General features: G+C 37.1%; 2 protein-coding genes and 1 long non-coding RNA gene across 8 annotated transcripts in view; 2 read left to right on the plus strand and 1 right to left on the minus strand.

Annotated features, from left to right (window-relative positions):
- Positions 1 to 19,302, plus strand: part of LOC136239018 (uncharacterized) — a 67,734-nt gene continuing 48,432 nt past the window's right edge. Inside the window, exons 1-11 of one of the 2 annotated variants that reach the window (XM_066029752.1) lie at positions 1 to 119; positions 229 to 337; positions 468 to 546; positions 1,561 to 1,803; positions 1,851 to 2,245; positions 3,170 to 3,271; positions 3,332 to 3,429; positions 3,489 to 3,578; positions 4,122 to 5,429; positions 6,410 to 6,607; positions 6,670 to 7,124. In XM_066029752.1, the coding sequence (XP_065885824.1) occupies positions 18 to 119; positions 229 to 337; positions 468 to 546; positions 1,561 to 1,803; positions 1,851 to 2,245; positions 3,170 to 3,271; positions 3,332 to 3,429; positions 3,489 to 3,578; positions 4,122 to 5,429; positions 6,410 to 6,607; positions 6,670 to 6,768 (2,823 nt within the window). In that variant the 5' untranslated portion in view covers positions 1 to 17 and the 3' untranslated portion in view covers positions 6,769 to 7,124. Of the gene's footprint in view, positions 120 to 228; positions 338 to 467; positions 547 to 1,560; positions 1,804 to 1,850; positions 2,246 to 3,169; positions 3,272 to 3,331; positions 3,430 to 3,488; positions 3,579 to 4,121; positions 5,430 to 6,409; positions 6,608 to 6,669; positions 7,125 to 19,302 lie in introns of those variants that run through there. The other variant, XM_066029753.1, reaches the window with a different exon arrangement.
- Positions 7,745 to 19,126, minus strand: LOC136239021 (uncharacterized). Of its 2 annotated transcripts, XR_010693317.1 has the most exons (4): positions 19,028 to 19,126; positions 17,527 to 17,807; positions 13,061 to 13,370; positions 7,745 to 12,753 (listed from the first exon to the last, which is right to left on the minus strand). It is a non-coding gene; the product is annotated as an uncharacterized lncRNA (long non-coding RNA). The 2 variants fall into 2 exon arrangements; XR_010693316.1 differs by lacking the exon at positions 19,028 to 19,126 and having other exon boundaries at positions 17,527 to 18,339.
- Positions 7,943 to 18,287, plus strand: LOC136239020 (ufm1-specific protease 2-like). Of its 4 annotated transcripts, none has more exons than XM_066029759.1 (6): positions 7,943 to 8,107; positions 13,604 to 13,710; positions 15,602 to 15,803; positions 16,233 to 16,357; positions 18,031 to 18,072; positions 18,120 to 18,287. In XM_066029759.1, the coding sequence occupies exons 2-6, from the start codon at positions 13,612 to 13,614 to the stop codon at positions 18,162 to 18,164; spliced, it is 513 nt and encodes a 170-aa protein (XP_065885831.1). In that variant the 5' UTR covers positions 7,943 to 8,107; positions 13,604 to 13,611; the 3' UTR covers positions 18,165 to 18,287. The 4 variants fall into 4 exon arrangements, with proteins under 4 accessions (XP_065885831.1, XP_065885829.1, XP_065885828.1 ...); XM_066029757.1 differs by lacking the exon at positions 7,943 to 8,107 and adding an exon at positions 12,145 to 12,643; XM_066029756.1 differs by lacking the exon at positions 7,943 to 8,107 and adding an exon at positions 12,147 to 12,643 and having other exon boundaries at positions 13,604 to 13,705; positions 18,120 to 18,286.

Consider the following 19,302-nt stretch of genomic DNA (forward strand, 5'->3'; position numbering starts at 1 on the left):
ACTGCAGGAGCTGAAAGATGATGCTCAATATTGTAACATGCACTATATTGTGCATGTTTGCAGTTTACATCACTGCAGCAGACAAAAGTGTGGAGTACAAGAGAACTGGAGCATGTGATGTGAGTGACAGATTAGCATATGTGTAACAGACACGTTGCTTGAAGTTACTGCATAGACGCAAATACAAATGATTGTCACTTGTAGTGAACTATGTTTTTTCCCACACAGTTCACTGAAGAGTGTGTATACCAGTACACTTCCACACAACACAACTACGGTGAAGAAGACCGGGAAGTAATCGAACTTTCTGTAGATGTGAATTGGCACTGTGAAAGCAGTAAGGTGTATGTAATATATGCATATCGTTGGAATGTTAAAATTTCTTCGTATGTATATGTAGAGATTTTAAAATGGTATTTTGTGTAAGTAACCTTTACAGGAACATCATATGTCTTTGCATGTTTCAGGTGGTATGTTTGGTGCACAATCAGCTAATGAATTTTGTTTCACCATATCTAGTGCATATTTGAGAGTTTCAGTTGACAAGTATGTTGTGTTATTGTGTGGTGTGTGTAGTGTGTGTGTGTGTAGTGCACTAAGATTCTAATATTCTGGCTACTCACCTATACTTCTGTAAAATATGCACTTGATCCATCTCTCATACTTTACAGCTTGCATTGCACAAAGGTTATAGCCCTCTTGGATCACAGTCAAAAGCACCATGCACTACACATGATTGCAGCAAAATTTTGTTGGCTTTGACCAGTATTGTGATGAACACACACTACAAACATGCATGCACACAGACATACACACACCGCATTAGACAAGGAAATAAGTCTGAACTACATAGTACTACATATGATTCTGTGCATGATGAGGGTAAATGTAGAGCATGTCATGGCATCTCCTGGTTAGGTCTTGTAGTTGTAATGTAATAAAATTTTAAACTTGCAGGTCATAAATAAATTTATAAAACATTGGTATAGTCTTCAGTGGTACTTGACAGGTTGCTATTTTAAGTTCTGTAACAAAACTTGACTCCAGTTATAGTTGAACAAACCACCCAATAGTGGCATATCCTGAACTGGTTAATGGAGCGGGCGGTTCCAGACTCAGAGGCACATTTTGATATTGAATGCACTAGTAAGCATACTCTTGATTTTGTCTCATTAGAATATCTACGTATGTAAATTAATTCATCTTTGGACTTTATTGTTGATGTGTTGTGAATGTGCAGTTGTAGGTTTAGTGGTACGTATATGTGTTGTTTTTGTAACAAATTTCACATGTAATATTATTACCCACAATAGCTATGTAGTATGCATTACTATGCAATTTGCTGATTTTTTGAGCAATATATATCAGCACATGTCACATTACATATAGCTGGGAAGTATTGGTAATGAAATTACATTATTAAAGTAACGATCACAATTGTATAATATGAATCACATATCAGATAATCATTCTAATGTGTGAAAAGATTGTGGGATACATAAAATCTAAGTGTTATGCATGTCTCTGACAATTTGCATGCACTTTCATTATACTATGCAGTGATACAATGAACTACACATCTGATGATCAACAACAATCCTTAGCAGATAAACTTCAAGGAGAGTTCTGTTATGTACAGACATCTGATGGGAAGATTGTGTCTGTACACTACGGAACTACAGAAAATGATGAGGCCATTAATATCAAGAAGAGCATTGCTAGCACATTCCAAGCAAACTTTCAAAGTGAAGAGGGAGATGTTAAAGAAGCTGATGCTAGCTCTGTCCATACCTCACATTACACGTATGAAATACATTTTACACATTATATAATTATCTCTTTATAAATAGTTTTGACAAAGAATTTGATGATGTGAAATTTACTCGGAAAGTTGGGACAGGTGACCTCATTAAAATGGCAGGTCAAGTACCACAAAATTCATTAGTATATGATAAAGTTGAAGAAGCCATATTTACTGGTTCAGTCTTACAAGAGTCACATGGAGCAATGAGGATAAAAATTAACTTTGGATCTGCTGATAAATCAAATGAAGATGACAATAGTTATTATGATGATGATGGTACTTATAACAATACCATTGACTTTGGTAATCAGTTTCAATCTAATGGAACTTACACCATTGAAAAGATTTCCTGTCAAAAAAGAAGTAAAAGAGATGTTACATTTGCTGACCTGACAGCATCTGACATTGAAAGAGGAAACCTTTTAGCAGTCATTGATACAGGTTAGTACATTAAAGTGTGTTGATGATATGTATCCAGCCAAGCTGTATAGAAAGGATGTGGCCTTTAAAAGCCTGGGTGAAAAAGTTGTGAAATCAAAGATGACGACCATGAAATGGCTGCAATGATGTTAACGATATTACGTTTCAAAATTTATGTTCATTAACATCACTGCAGCTATTTCATGGCCATGCACCATCTTTGATTTCACAACTTTTTCATTCAGGCTTTTAAATGCTGCATCTTGTTTCACAGTTCGGCTGTTTTTGCATAGATTTTGTCTTTTTGCAGCTATTTTAATACCCAAAGCAAACCATAAACTGGCTTTGAGGCTTGCCTTCACAATTTTAAACTTGTACCTTATCAACCCAGAATCAACTTGTATAAGTATTTCTTCCTTCCAAGAACTGTACCTGAATGGAATAGATTGAGTGATGATAGTATTGAAGCTAACTGTGTAGAATTATTTAAACAAAAATTAGCACTATGTAATCATGTAATTAATTGTAATTGTACTGCACATCAGCATTATACCCCTGGAGGGTTCTGCTAATCAAAAAATAATAATAGGCGATCTTGCTCAAATTTGTTATGTGTGGTGCTGAAGGTGGAGGGCATTTGCAGTACAAAAATGATTCCAGTTTGAGGAGTGGGCACAGAGCTATGTATGGGTGAAAATTGCATCATATTTCTTCCTGTAAATATACTTACAGTGTGGTGCATTGGATTTCTTGGCCATGCGACACTACTGTGTGTCTTGATGAGTAGCTAATGGGTGACATAATATGCATTAAAAATTCCATTGATGGTAAGAACCACATTACAGGAAGTTTGAGTGAATCACATTAGCAGATTTCACATTAATGTCTAAGGATTTCATTACACTTGTAAGTTGTTAACATTCGGTGTCTTCTACACATGTGCAGCTAAGTTTGGTCAGTCTAGAATTAGAAAGATCAGAGACACAATTCCATCTGTTGCTGGACTATTTGAAACACTTTACAAGAATCCTACTGATCATGCATTAGGTAAATTAATTATGTGTGGAAATGATTATGTATAATTTTTGCACTTGTTCGTTAATGTAGTAAACAGCTTCAGAGAGCTACTGGCATTGGAGTCAAAACATGGTACTTCATCAAACCACACACCAGCAATTTACCAGTTGATAGAGTATTACAAAAAGGTACATACAAAAGATATTGTATATGTTCTGGACAATTAAATGGTATACAAAATGTGTAGATACAATTATCTAACAAGCCACAAAGTGTGGAAATGAGAAAACTGATATATTCCTTCCTGGCTGTTGATGGTAGCTTGAGATCACAACAGGTATAACTGTGGGTTAGTGTGGGAAATATCATCATAAAATACATACACAATACTGCTAGCTGGTTTTAGGCATGAGGCTATTATGCTCCAAAAATTGAGAATTATGCTTTTGAGCAGTGCTCAAAAAATCACCTATTATGCTTTTGAGAATTGCCCATTATTCCCAAAATTATGCCACCATAATTGGCTAGTAATGACAGTTTATTGCTGTATCAGACCATTTTCATTGATGTTTAAGCTTCAAATAATATTGAATTCTTTAGCTGGTTGCTGTATTAGAGTATTTCATTTCAATGTGACTGCTTTATTAGAGTAAATTATATTCAGTGACTGTTCATTAGAGTTTCTGACTGCTCTATTAGAGTATCTCGATTTTTTTAACGAAACTGTGCAATCTGCAGATTTTCCTACTTATAATCACCTCAAAATGCTAGCATAATTCCTGATTCCCACACATAACTATTATGCCCGAAATTGTACCGACATAATCGCCTCATCCCTAGCTGGTTTCAGCAATAAAATATTTAATCTTTATTATTGCAGATACTGGGGTCAGTACTGACAAAGAGTATAGAAAAAGATGAACGAGACATCTTGTTACATCAGTTGGCTCAGATTAGTAATGCTGGACCTGAACTAGTAGATACTATCATTAATATCAACCCATCCAATGATGATGGTCTACTGCTGGTATTAGGAGCACTAGCTAGGAACAATGATCCTGCTATTCAGAATGTTGTAGTTGGTGAACTTCTTAGGAGACTTGATGCTGTTAAATCATCTACCAATAACACTAAATTGATCATTCTTTTAAACTATGCCCTCAGTAACACTGGCTCTAAATTAGCCATTGATTCTTTACTGTCCAGTCTTGATCATGATGACATTGACACACAGATTTCTGTTATTAGGGGACTTGGTGTTCACCTTGATCAACCAAATGTACAAAAGGCTTTGGTAATCTTGCTGAATGGAACTGAAGAAGATAAAGTCCTTGAAGAGGCTTTAGTGATATTAAAAGAAGCCTTGGATAATAGAATACTAGTCAGTCCTAACAAAAACTTACTGGACACCATTATGAAGACTGCTGTTAAATTAAAGAATCCCAACCTGTATGCATTACTCATCCAATATCTTACACTGGTTGGTACTGATGGAGCACAAAAACACATCAACATACTAAGAAGACAACACAACTATGGACCAGTTGTGCATGACCAAGTAAGTGACAATGCAAGAATCAGACGAGGCAGCTCAGATTGGGATGAATACAATTCTAATTATGACACAGTTGCAAATTATTCACAGCGCAGAAATGATGTTAGGGAATTTCCCTCTCACCTAGCATACATTAAGGGCAAAAAAATTGGTACAAAAGGATTAAGGATTAGAACTGGAGTTGGTGTATTTGCAGGGGCACATTGGAGTGACACAAACAAACGTCTCAAGTTTTATTCAAAGGTTACAGCTGAAGTTGATGTGCTAGGTGAAACATTTGATGTAATGGATATTGAGTACACAGGTAGCATTAATAATTTTAAATTACATAAAAGTATTTATATGAAGGTGGGAAGAGATGTGTTCTTAAGTGAAGATTCTGAAGAAGAAGATTTTTCTGGGTGTGAAGGTTCAGGAAAGCTAGATTTATGGACTAGAGGCAGTATCAAAATTTTTGAATTTGAAGCTAGTGCATTTGTTTACGCAGCAGTCCTGAATTTTAATGTTAAAGGAACACTTAACCCCAGTGCTGAAGTGTGTATTTGTTTGTCCCCATTGGAGTTGCGTGCATGTGTTAATGTTCAGCCAACTATTACTCTGCTAGTTACAGGAGCAGGAACTTCAACATTTTTGGTAAGTCTCCAAATTGTATACAAGGAAAAATTCGGAATCTAAAGTTTGATTAGGGATTACAGAAATAAAAATTAGTGAAACAAGGGTGATCACCTGCACTTGTAGATATACTAGTGGACATTAAATTCCTATAGCAATGACTTAATCTGTAGGTGTGGGTGACTTCCCTTGTTTCACTACTTTTTATTTACTACATATTATCCCTATAAAATGAACTTAAAATTACTAGTTAAGTTACCCTTGTATTTGCTTGTTTAACCTTTTAAAACATAATTATGACAGGTAAACCCACACATACCACATCAAAAGAAAGAATGGCATGAGACATGTCATAAAATCAATTTTGATTCTGAACACATGCCCTATACATGAAGTGCATCACGTTTTCTTTTCCTGCTACATATGTTCAGCCCATTACACAGTATTTCAAATGAAAAACATTACTATGCTTGTCTGAAGGCATTATCCTAGTCGGCAGAAAATTCCACAATGTAGCTATGCATGTAAATGAATGGGCATACAGGCTTTCTGGCCTAAATCATAAAGTTTTCTTTTAAATTGTAGCAACTTATTGAAGGTATTGTGATGAGGCATTGAAAGAAGCTTTTGGCTTGATTTTGTCTAACTAGAAGGTATTGTGAGGCAGGGTTCAGGTTAATATTGTTTTTTTTGTGAGAATGTGCAATCCAAGATGATCCCCAATATAAATCACTACCACAACCAGATGAATTTCCTGTTAGTAGCTGTCATGTATTACATGCTGTTCGTGTGTTTGCCATCAGTACATGATCTACTGAGGGCTTACTCAGCATAGAGACTAAGACTGGAACCTGCGTATTATCAGGTGCCATCTAAGGGGCACTATATAGAGTGGTGATCTATAGTAGTGACAAATCGACGTAGAACCAACATACAGTACTACCATACTGGATGATGACATTCAGATGAGATATTATTTTTGTGTATATTATCTCCCATAGAACAATACACAAGGAGGAATTGATGTGAATGCTGAACTGGGATTTTATATTAGGCCAGAAGTGTGTTTTCAAGGTCATCTAAATCTGGATAAACTGTTTGAAGCTTGTCTTACCCTACATTATGGAACTCCTAATAACTATTTTAATTATGTGCCATGGGTCCAGATAACAGACCCTCCACCTTTTAATAATACTTCGGTAATTTCCATCTGGTTTTGCTTGTAATTATTATTATGTGATCATGTTGTATTGTTTTTTAGTTGCGTTATAGTTGGAAAGAGAGGCGTTGGGCATTACCAAGACTAGATGAAAGGCAGCTTGTGAACCTTTGTAAAAATGTAGCATCTTTGTTTCAGTAAGACAACGATGGACACCATTGTAGTCATATGTATGTGAAAACAGTCTCACTATTAGCATACAGTATTTACCACAATTACTTCAATTTATTAGTTGTAATACTAGAACACATGACACTGCTTTGTACAATATACCATCATGTTATTGAAACTGATACATCCTTGAAATTGATGTATACAGCATTTGTGGCTAGTTACTTTAGTTGTACTGTCTCAAACATTCTCATATACTAGTGCAAGAACATGGGCAGATAACATTATGTGAGTGATTGTGCAACCTCAATTACTATGTAGATATTAAAATCTGTTAATGGTTGAAGAGTGCACACCCAGTGTCTGGGCATTATTATTATTACAGCTTTACAGTGACCAGCACAAAGGTCTGCCAGCAACATGTACTGCAGCCTTTGGATTACCTAACCTAACAAACAGGAATTGGTGACTTAAACATTACTGGGATCTGTGCAGTAATCATTATAAACTTCTATCATTTTGTTGATTGGTTATACGCACTTTACTGGAATGGTGGAATCCATCCATGTAAGTTAATCTTTTTATCAAAATGTACATATATTATAAATTGCACATAGATAGAATTATGTTACATTAAATATTGTACTCTTGAAGAAATGTACTCAATTGAGTCTATTCTATCACACACACAGATCGATATCAGTGAAATATTATCAAGCTATAGAACTACATCATGCATTACATCTTATCAGCCTGTATACAAAGAGTACACTAGGATAGGGCCGGGGTTTATATACTTTTAATAATTAATAACAAAAATTAATGTTAATCACATATTCAATTTTAAGATTATTCTATAATAGTTGGCTATTAGGAACCCAAGCATGCTCCTGTAAACTACTACCAGCCCTGGGATAGTATAAATTCCTGTGTATGCATTTACAAAATTTCTAAAATAATCTGACATTTTCCCTGTGTTTGTCTTGTCTATATCTGTTAGCAATAATGTATTTAATTGTTATAGTGTGTAATTGCATGTACAGTACATGAGCGTCATCAACATTATTTTATACAGCACTCTTTGTGAAAGGCTAGGATTACAAAAAGGGCATACTTTACTAAGTGGTTAGCATATTGTGTAGCAACCGTCTTTCCATAGATACAGTATATAGTGGATTTGAAGCTCCCACATCATTCTACCCTTCCATAGTCACAACAATGTACCACATAGCTACTACCACTCCATGGAGCATGACACTTTTACATCAACGCATGTGGAAAAGGCATAGTGATATCAGCCAATACTTCATCATGTGGTTCCCATATTAGCTCCCAAAAAGATAAATCAAGCCTTAGGTCCAGATCTCTGGTAAGTAAGTACACTGCCTTCGGATCCTTCCTGTGTATACATGAACATAATGCACTGACTGACAGTGTGAGGAACAAAACAACCACAACGGTAAAACTAATGTATACATGATGTGTTTACAATAACACAACGCATAATGCAGACACAACATTCATATTGTCAGTGTCAAAGTAGCACAATTTATTATGTTCTCAAGTAATAGTAATGTCGAATTTCTGTTTTCTGTTTCTCCTATAGCATGTATATCTGTCAACCACTGAACATATAATTATCTTACCTAGCTTAATATGTAAAAGCATTATGTCTTTGCAGTCCCATCAGAATAATGTTACATCTGATGTAGATACAAACAAACCTTATACATACACACTTACACACACTTTCTTGCATTTGTTCCGCCTGCTCTGTGGATACATTTTCATCATCATCATTATTATCATCTACTGAGGATGTCAACAGTCTTTTATCAACTCTTCTCAAATGTTTATGGTTGTGATGATATTCTTAACCATTGGGACCTCTCACTATATATGATCTTGGTGCATCTGTCAGTCTGACCACGACCTCTGGCACCCATTGATTCTGTACTTGCATTCTGATGGTTTCATTAGGCTGAAGTTCACACAGATCTTTGGAGGCTCTGTAATAATACTTATAGTTCCTTTCTTGTGCTTGTCTCAAGGACTCCATGACTTTCTTTGAGCTAATCACTTTAGGAGTAAGTTGTTCCGGAATACAAGGTAATACTGAACTTAGTCTGTGACTCATTGATAACTGAGCTGATGAGCCAATATCATTTACCGTAGTGTTACAGTATTCCAGTAAACTCAGGTAAGGATCTCGCTTGTCATTCTTGGCTTTGTTCAACATTCTGTTGATTATTTGCACTGATTTTTCAGCTAGCCCATTTGCTTGTAGGTGTTTTTCTTGTTACATGTTTGAAACCCCACTCTTCACTGAATTTCTTGTACTCACTAGATGTGTACTGTGTAGCCCATTGTCACTCTTCACAACTCTTGGTATACCATGTCAGGAAAACACAGGCTTGGCATGTTCAATCACTAATTTGCTGATGTGCCATGTAATCTTGCAATTTCAATAAAGTGTCCACGATTAGTGTCCACGATAAAGTGTCCAAGTAGTCTTCACCGTTCAGGGAGAATAGATCCATGGACACCAATTTCCATAGACATGATGGTGACATCATGGTTTCTTTGGTGTTTGAGGCTTGGTACTGCATGTAAACAAGTTTCACAATTTTTTATTAAATTCTCAATATCTACCCATCCCTGGCCAGAGTAGAGCATTTTTTGCTTGTTTTTTTTTTTGCATTTCACTATGCTTAGATGTGCTGTATGTATTTTGTCCAACATTTCTTTTCTTAGACTGTGAGGAATTACCACCTTCTCTCCCTTAAGAATAATTCCTCGGGTTGTACTCAATTCATCACGAAAGTTCCAGTACAGTCTTAGTTCCTGAGAAACCTCTGATCGGTTTTCTGGCCATCCTGATGTAATGGTACTCTGTAAGTCGACCATTGTAGGGTCACTGGCACCGGCTAGCTGAATCGCTTCCAACTTTGGGTCTGATATAGGCAAGTTGTTAATCACTGAGTTCACTGCATGTACTATGTCTTCATTGAATCTCTCTGATGAGTGCTCATTTTTGAGGTAGGCACGTGACAGTATGTTAGCTAAAGTCATTTCCTTGGCTTTGGAGTGTTGCAACTGTAGGAACATTCTTTGCAGATGCGGTGGTGCTGCTGACAATTGTTTTCGGTGATGGCCTCCAGAAGTTTGTGGTCTGACTCTACAGTCACTTCCTTAACATAAGTGTTATGGTGAAATTTGTTAAACGTAAACACTGCTGCCAACAATTCTTTTTCAATCTGTGGATATGTGTCTCTGCATTCGTAAGAGCTCTAAAGCCATATGCAACTGGTTTGGAGTTTTGTAAAAGAACTGCTCCTAAGCCTGATTGTGAGACACCACATGAAATTGTGACAGGTTGGTTTACGTCATAGTACACCAAGACTGGCTACTCTTAGAGAATCTTTCTGATCGTGTCAAACGCATTCTTCTGGGGCTCTTCCTACTGGAAGCTGACATCAGATTTCAGTACTTCTCTTATTGGTTGAGTAATTGTGGACATAATAGGAATGAATTTTGCCAGATAATTGATGGTATCTAATACTGTTTCTATACCTTTCTTGTCAGTAGGTGGTGGCATTTCCTTGACTGCTTTAACCTTCTCAGGGTCTGGTTTTACACCGTCAGAATTTAGGATGTGTCCAATGTATGAAACTTCTGGAAGACTGAACAGACATTTGTATTTGTTGAACATTAATCGCACCTTGTAAGGGCTGCTGTCAGTCTTTTGTCATGTTCCTCTTGGTTTGTACCTCACACGAGTATGACATCAATGTCTGTTTCTACACTAGGTAGGTCACCTAGTAATTGGTACATTCTCTTCTGAAATACTTCTTGGGCTGACTTTATGCCAAATGGCATTCGCTTGAAACAATAACGCCCGAATGGACTATTGAGCGTGGTGAGCAGTTGACTCTCTTTGTTAGGGGAATTTTCCAGTAGCCATGATTAGCATCTAATCTGGAAAATACACACGCTCCAGATAGCTGGGTTGTAATGTCCTCTAAAGTGGGTAGTGAAAAGTGTTCCTGTCGAATTGCTTTGTTTAATGGTCTAGGGTCAAGACAGATGCACAACTTGTTGGACTTAGGCTTCTCAAATACCACCAGAGAATTCACCCAGTCAGTGGGTTTGTCAACCTTTCTTATCATCCCCATGCTCTCCATCTCAGCTTATGATTTGATTGAGTCATTCTCGTAGTGCTACCGGTTGGTTTCATGGTGGGCACATACTGGAGCCACTGACGGATCTATTTCAATGTGATTAGGAAGTCTTAAGACATCCTAGGCCTTGAAACAACTTTGGGTGTAGCCTGGTCAGCTGGGTTGTACTACGGCTAATGTTGAGAACAGCTTTGATGATGCCAAGCCCCTGGGAAGCAGACAAACCTGTCCACAATGTAAAAATCCAACTGTTGACGTTCGCACAGTAGACAGCTGCATCCTATCACTTTGAGGTTTCCACCACTGTAGCTAGTCAGTTTTATCACTGGTTTGGTTAAAGGTGGTTTTGGGCTCAGTTTGTCATAATTTATACTGCTTGGGGTAGAATGTGTACCTGTAAGCCCGTATCAACTTTGAATTTAATTGTAAGGTCTTGAACTTGCAAGGATGTATGGCACTCGTCTCCTGCAATCTTTGTTTTACTAGTAATAGCAGTGAATGCTCACTGTCTCCATAATCTAAATTGTCATTCTGTTCAATTGCATCAGTTGTCCGGGAGGTCCTACAGTATTTTGCAAAGTGATTAAATTTGTTACATTTGCAGCACTGTTTCCCATAAGCTGGGCATTGCTTTCTGGGATGCTGGAGGCCACAACTACCACAGGGCTGTTTCACAGGTTCCATTGTGGATTGTTTGGTGCCTTCGTTCAGTGTTCTTTAAGCACTGTGTTACTTTCTTAACATATGGGCTCTGTCACTGTTCTTTGTCAAATACTGTGAGCTCTGTTTAGATTCAGCAGCTGCACGAAATATTGATAATAGCTTTGTCAAGTGAAAGATCTTCGACACGCAACAGTCACTGTCTCATATTGTCTGATAAAATGCCACAAACTATTTGGTTTCAGATCAATTCATTCTCTAAATTTCCGAATTTGCAGTTCTTTGCAATTGGTCTTAGCTCGGTGACATACTGATCGATGGTTTCACCTCTAGCTTGAGTGCGATTTTTCCTTTTTAGATGATTTTGTCATAATTGCATGGTATGTTTCCATGGACGCCATTTTTCAGCAATGGTGGTGGTCCAGCAGTGGAGAAATCCAACTCTCTTGGAGGTTTTAAGTTGTCCATAATAAACAGAACTGTTTGTTCAAACTCCTGACACCATGTAATATCTTGATATCATTAAAACTGACAAAGAATAATGAGATACAATCATATGAATTTACGTGTCGCTATGGTGTACTACAAAAAGAAAAAAAGCCTAGTGTACATGCGTGTGCGTGCTAAATATAGTACATGTGCGTGTGTGTGTGTACTTTGTGGAATTAAGTCACAGTATAGTGTTATGATTATTTTGCTATTGGAAGATAGGTGTGAGGCAAAGTGATATCTGCTAGCAATGAACATTTCTGTAAAATACTGTATTGAGCAGTTACTTGTTAGTACTGTTGAAAGTGAGAAGGTTTCTGAACTTTTTTTTTGTAAAACTATGGTAACTTGTTAACCATATTTATTCATCTCTATAAAGGATTAATTTTCGAATTACCACATTCTCTGTGTTTTTGTTTTACCTGGAAATGTGCATCTTGTGTTTTCCAGTCATCATCAGTTTGCCTGTATTCACACAATGCTGTTGATCTGTTACAGTTGACGGAGGTACCATAGCAACAGTTAATGGCTCATACTCTTATTACCACTACATGCAGGATGGCATGGATGATAAGGTAGTGTAAAGGAACCACTGCTGTTCTGTCCTTTTTAGTGAGGTGTCCCGATTACTTTTAAACCCCTCCTCTGAGATCACTTTGGGAAAAATAGAAAATTGAGTAGATAGCTGAAAAAGACAGATGACATGATATCCTATACTGATGAGGTATCAGGAGAATATGTATGGGCAAATTTTTGAGGTGCTATATTTTAAGAGTCTAAGAGTCTATTAAAGATATTTTTAGTTGAGTGAGCCACATTTCAAACCCTTATTTTATTTAACTCTTAAACCCACACATGTACTTAGTAACAATGCACTGAAATGCATTCGCCAATAAATCGGCTTTTACACATGGCCTCAAACAAAAGCTGTTCAATAAATGTATTTGGTCAAAACTCACCAAGAAACGTGTACACAAATAAAACACACAGACCTTCAGAAAATGGATCATATCTCCATCCCAGTTCACTGTATCAAGCTGAGATAAACACTTGCATCATTCATTGGAGAATCACTGCATATAAAGCTCATGTGAGTCACACATATATAAAAATGGCTACCAGGTTCCTGAGGTAGGGGAAACCAGACATCAATCTTCAGTGCTTCGTAACAAGTAAATAAATGTTACGATTATTCATCCTTATCTAAGTAGCCCAATGAATATACTTTCCAGTGATAGGTGGTGTAGGACTAATGTCTAGTTCATACAGTGCTGGTTTAGAAGCCATCATTCATTCATTCATCTATTATTAATAATAATAATTGTGTGTATTTCAAAGTTTTAAAAAAAACAACACTAATATACCGGCGTATGCGTGTTTAAGGGTTAACGCATGAGTTATTAAAAATTGTTGAGGTATCAGTACAACATGAACATACTATAAATGGTCACCATATCATGGTCCCTGAGTCTTGTCTGATATGGTGTCGCAGTGTAGCTCTATTCACTGCTACTGTTACTGGTCTCTCATTGCAGAGCTGGGGATGTGCCTATTGGTCATTACAGACACTATGGTCATGGTACCTCCATCAAGGATATACCACCAAGCCTGTACCCAACCACAGAGTGATCCAACAGGTAAGGTAATGAGTGTGTGTGTGTTGTGCTTTGTGCAGGGTTTGGTATAGAATTCTTTTCATGCATAGCAAACTTTCATTTTCTTGTTATGTGGCTGTAAAGAACATTGATGTTATAGTAATTTGTAGTTGTGTGCTGGTCTTGTGAGCACTTTTGTGTCAAATTCTTATTAACCAGGTGGCTACATTACACAATCACTCTGTATACAAACCACCCATTATAGCCTCTTTATTACAACAGAGATGAATCTCGGTTCCAATGTTTTGCACTGTTGAGATTTATGACTTGTATGCTATTTAGTACTGGCTGACCTAGACACTCAGTGTTGGGCAGTTACTGTTGAAAACTACTCTTGTTTACTTTAAATACTGAATAGGGTTATGATCACATGATTTGCATTTGTAATTTTATCACATAGTAGTATAGTGCTAGTGTTAGAGCACTGTAATACAAGTGATGGACCCTCTGTTATCTGAACCCCTTTGTTGTCAGGCAATGGTAAAAGTGTTCAGATATATGAGATTGTTTGGATAATACATTTATATACTGGTACAGAGCATTGCTGAAAATAGAACATGCTCCTGTACTGTAAATACTCTAATAGAACAGTCTTTTCCAATTTGGGTGAATGAGGATACAGATAAACGATGGTCAGATAACAGAAGGTCTACTGTACTTCAATAACACATTTGTAGCTCTAGCTCCGTTACTCATCACTAGCTCATGATATATGTGACCATCTCAGAAAAAACCCATCTAGTTTGCATAAATTCCAATTTTTTTTCTCAACATTATCTCCATAGTCCAAGAAATGTTTCACCAAATTTTCAGTCGATTATGGTGAGTAATTTTGGAATTACAACGATAGAAATTAGGAAAAGCAAGAAAATTGATTTGTACAGTGACTATACTAAAAATAAACTACAGGCACTTACATTAGCTAGCAGCCATAACGTCTGTTTGGGTTAGTTTACAAAGTTGAGATTTGGCTTACAGCGTTCACCATGGATTGGCATATCAGCCAAGGTATAGTTTTAGCCCTGCAGTCACTTGCGGATAGGTGTATGAAGGCGGTTTCATTGAAGAAATGGTGATAGTTTTGTTTACGTGTACCACAATGTGACACGCAAACCATTGGGGCTACAGAAATGAAACAAAGATTTTCAAACTCCTCATGAGTAGGCAAATAACATGGTATATAGGTTTAATCGATTTAACACTTCCTTTCCTGAGTAATGACTCAATTAAAACTTGCGTAAAACGCATGATTTCACCAATTTTGTTTTTCTCAATATGCAAGCTTGTGCAAACTAGATGGGTTTTCATTGAGACGGTCACATATAGCACATTGCATAAAGTAATAGCAAGAGTAAATAATGGAAGAGAGAGTATCCAACTGCCATATACTGCACCAAAAATGAGCACGTCAAGTAGAGAAGCCATCCTGTAGTGCTGTCAAAGTAAGTGTTGAATGAAGTAATAAACACCTTCTAGCTCAGACTGTTTGACTTCAAATCATGCCTGGGCACTTCAAACAGACTGAGCTAGCAGGTGTTTATTACTTCATTCAACGCTTTCTTTGAAAGCACTACAGGATGGCTTCTCTACTTGACTTGCTCATTTTTGATGCAGTATATGGTAGTTGGATACTCTCTCTTCCATTATTTACTCTTGATAATAGTAATAAGTACAGCATTGTGCCCTACACTCTACTCTAGCTAATTCTCTAATAGAACAGTCATATCTTGTGTGAAGGGTTCACAAATTAAATAAGATTGTCCTACAGTAAATACAGACACATATACATATAACACACACACACACGCACCCTCCCCCCCTCCACACACACACAGTCAGCAGAGGTTTATCAATAATGATCATGTCACTTCTACACAGACACTGGTGGATAGTGGAGACAAGCCTCCCTCGCTGGTTGGCTCCAAACAGTGGATTGGATCATTTGAAGTCAATGTAGTACTCAACCATCTTCTTGGGGTCACCAGTAAGATACTAAATGTCCCCTCAGGGGCAGAAATGGGTAGTCAAGGAAGACAACTACTGCTACACCTCAGGACACATGGCACTCCCATTATGATTGGTACAGTACTGACTCTAATAAAACAATCAACCTGCCTCAGTTGTTTAGATGCATTCAGCATATCAAACCCTCAGTCCAATGGTCTCAAGCAATGATAAAAAATGTACCAGACAATTGAGTTTTGTGTAATAGAGCCTACACTGAAAATACTAACTGATTTACAATCCTAGTATCTTCGTTGGCTGAAAGTGTTCAGATAAGTGAAATTGTTTGACTTTGATTTATATACAAATACTCTAAATAAAGCCATTTACAGTGTACACAGATGACGAAATACTCTAATAGAACAGTCACTTTTGGTGTTGGATAACTGAGGTTGGATAAACAAGGATCCATTGTAATATAATTCTCATGCAGTAGGCAGTATTTCATGCAATGTGATAATATTTCACACAATGCAGTTGTAATTCATCAATTACCTCATGACAAGTGGAGGAGTGCTGGCCCATACCATATTAGGAGTATGTTATAACAACCAAACTGGAGACATCAAGTTCCTGATACTTGATCCTCACTACACTGGCAAGGATGAGCTGACCACCATATTGAACAAGGTGAGTGTGACAAGCTACACAACATGTGAGCAACCATGCTATGCATTCACCCAGTTAATTGGGGTGAGCCCCACCAGCTCAGTGGCTATAATTCTACTGACTGCTCTATTAGAATATCTTGCTGACTGCTCTATTAGAGTATTACCCAAAAGTCACTGTTCGGTCAATGCTGGACCATGCATTGTTCTAATTACACTGTTTGGTGTAAGGGAAGTTTTTGAAGATGCACTAAAATGATATCTAGAGACTATTCTACATACATACAAAGCCTATAACATGGCTAATGGAAGAGCATACCCCCTACAAAGCGTGGCAACAAAATTTAAAGTGAGGGGGCTAAGCAGTGTGGTGACTGGTTGATACAATTTGTATAATGTGTAAAGCTCACTCAGTGTGTGGAATATGTGCTTTCTAAGGGGTCTGGAATCAGGAAATTTTTGAAAAATTGGCCTTTTGAGAATGAATTTTGTAACAATTTTGGATAACCTTTGCTTTATTAAGTACATGACTGTTCTATTAGAGCATATCAATCTTTAAAAGTGGAAACTCCCTTTACAGCGGGGGACTCTAGCCCTTCTAGCCCCCTGTTGCTATGCCTTGCTCCCCTAGCTTGCATATACAAACACATGCCCTAGATGTGTATCATATGAGAGCAGATAATCTCTGATAATAAATATCACATTAAACCAATAAAGTGTGTATGACTATGACCTCCACTGCTGTCCATGAAAGGCCTGACCACTCAAAATCTCTGGGCTAGCTTCTACAATACTATGCATTGACCTATTGCTCTAATACTAATAATACAGTGGAACTTGGTAGCCACCTGTATAGAATTAGTAAGACCTTCTGAAAAGGCCAACTTTATGTTCTTGTAGTAACATTTATCTCTGGTCTAACTGTATATACATTCACCTGCATATTATCCCATTGACAGACAAATTCTCAGGGACCAGTGGCTAAAATTGCCAAATCATGTCATACTATACACAGAAACAATATATCTGAATACTTGCTATATAAATTAAGGACCTCAACAATGTTGTTTTTGTTTAACAATAACTGCAATGAAGTTATCACGTAGCAATGCGTAAAAATCAGCCTGCCCAAACAAAGAACGGAATCTTATTTCTAACATGCCTTACCCTACACTATACAGTTTTACTTACAGTGCAATCCACTCCACAGCCAGTGATTTGTGACTTGTCCTGTTGTGTATGCACATACATGCATGTGCTCGTGTCCACCATGCCACGTCCAGCTGTTCCTGATGTATATAACACTTTCTTCATTATCAAATAAGATTTTCAACTTAAGAACAATTTAGCTTGTCTGTTATGAAGTGAAAAGAAACACACTGCGCTACTACAGTATATTAAACACATACTAGACTGGGAAGTATATGGTTATCCCAGAAGCAGGATCTTTATGGGTATGTCAGTGCATCTTTCTATAAATATAAAACACACAATACAAGTTATAGTGAGGCAAATTTTATTCTATGGTAAGTTATGATGCCATTCCGCCATATGATGGTAGTGGCATGGGTTAAGGCCAAGAAATTGTGACTGGCTACGACAGGTTCCACTGTAGAGTGTTCACCAGTTGACAAATTACTCTAATAGAGCAGTCTTCTTGCATTCAGATTAGTATGTGTTCCAATGTCATTACAGGGATGGTGTTCATGGAAGAAACTTGACTTTTGGGATAAAGAGGTATGACATTGGTTACTATGGTGATAACATCATGTGGTCTCCTACAGGCACATTACAACATGTGTATGCCTCAGCTAATTGATGAAATATAATGTTTATTTGAATTATATTAAATATTGTTCTTTCACAATTTGTACAGTAGTACTATTTTTGTTTCCTCAATAAGTTATGGTTTTGTAGTATTTAAGGGGGATTGGGGATGCATGGGGGCTGAAGCAATCCACGGCCCCCTTTAAAATTTTACTATGTGTTAACTAGAAAGACAGTAGAAGCTACAGTACAGGTACAGTTACATCTAAAGCATACATGAGTGATGAAAAGATGAAAGAGTGAGAAGAGCTAATGTGTTCTAGGAATCAATGAGGGGATCAAAGGGGTAAAACTTGAAAGCTGCTAAACATCAAAATACTCTAATAGAGCAGTCAACTAGAACATCCATCATTAAACTTATAAAGAACAAGCTTTGAACTCAAACCATACTGCTGTGCTGGTCCTTTATGTAAAAGCCAGTTACCATGAACTGTTAGAAATTAATTTACTTATTGTTTTATAACTGGCTCGCAATGCTTATTAACTACGTAATTAACTGACTAATACTTATTGCCCCTAGTTTAGCACCCCTTGGGAAATTCTATCTGTCCCCTGTGTTTCTCTAGCAATCAAATAACTACTTGTATTCATACCTAGAGGAATTGTAGAGTGAACTTGTGAAGAATTGTCTAATAACTATTGCAATTCCCCACCACTGCCTGACCTGGGTAGGTTGAGTGTGGCACTGAATGGGATGCATTACTTAGGACATTATTTATTATGCTTGCTTAGGACATTATTTATTATGCTTGCTTAGGACATTATTTATTATGCTTGCTTAGGAGACAGAATTGCTGCTAAACCTACATTGGAGTTAAACACCAGTGACATAAGCTGACCCTCGCATAAACCAGTTAATATGTACCTTTCATATTGAAGCTGCTATCTGGTAACTTTGCTGATCTCATATGATCTCTTGCTGCTAGACTAGATTCCCGTCCTGGCCATGGTTAAAACAGTCCTTAAATATATAAGCGCCTGTGCAATAAAATAATCACGTGCTGACATCAGGTTCCGCAATAATTTTTACATAGATAATAGCAGTAATGGTATAACTATAGCTGGTACTTATGAGTACATTTTAACACAATTGTTCTAATCAGTAAGAATACGGCTCTCCACTAAGCGCAGCTCAGTGGA

The sequence above is a fragment of the Dysidea avara genome, chromosome 11 (assembly GCF_963678975.1).
Source record: "Dysidea avara chromosome 11, odDysAvar1.4, whole genome shotgun sequence".
In the NCBI taxonomy this organism is placed as follows: domain Eukaryota; kingdom Metazoa; phylum Porifera; class Demospongiae; order Dictyoceratida; family Dysideidae; genus Dysidea; species Dysidea avara.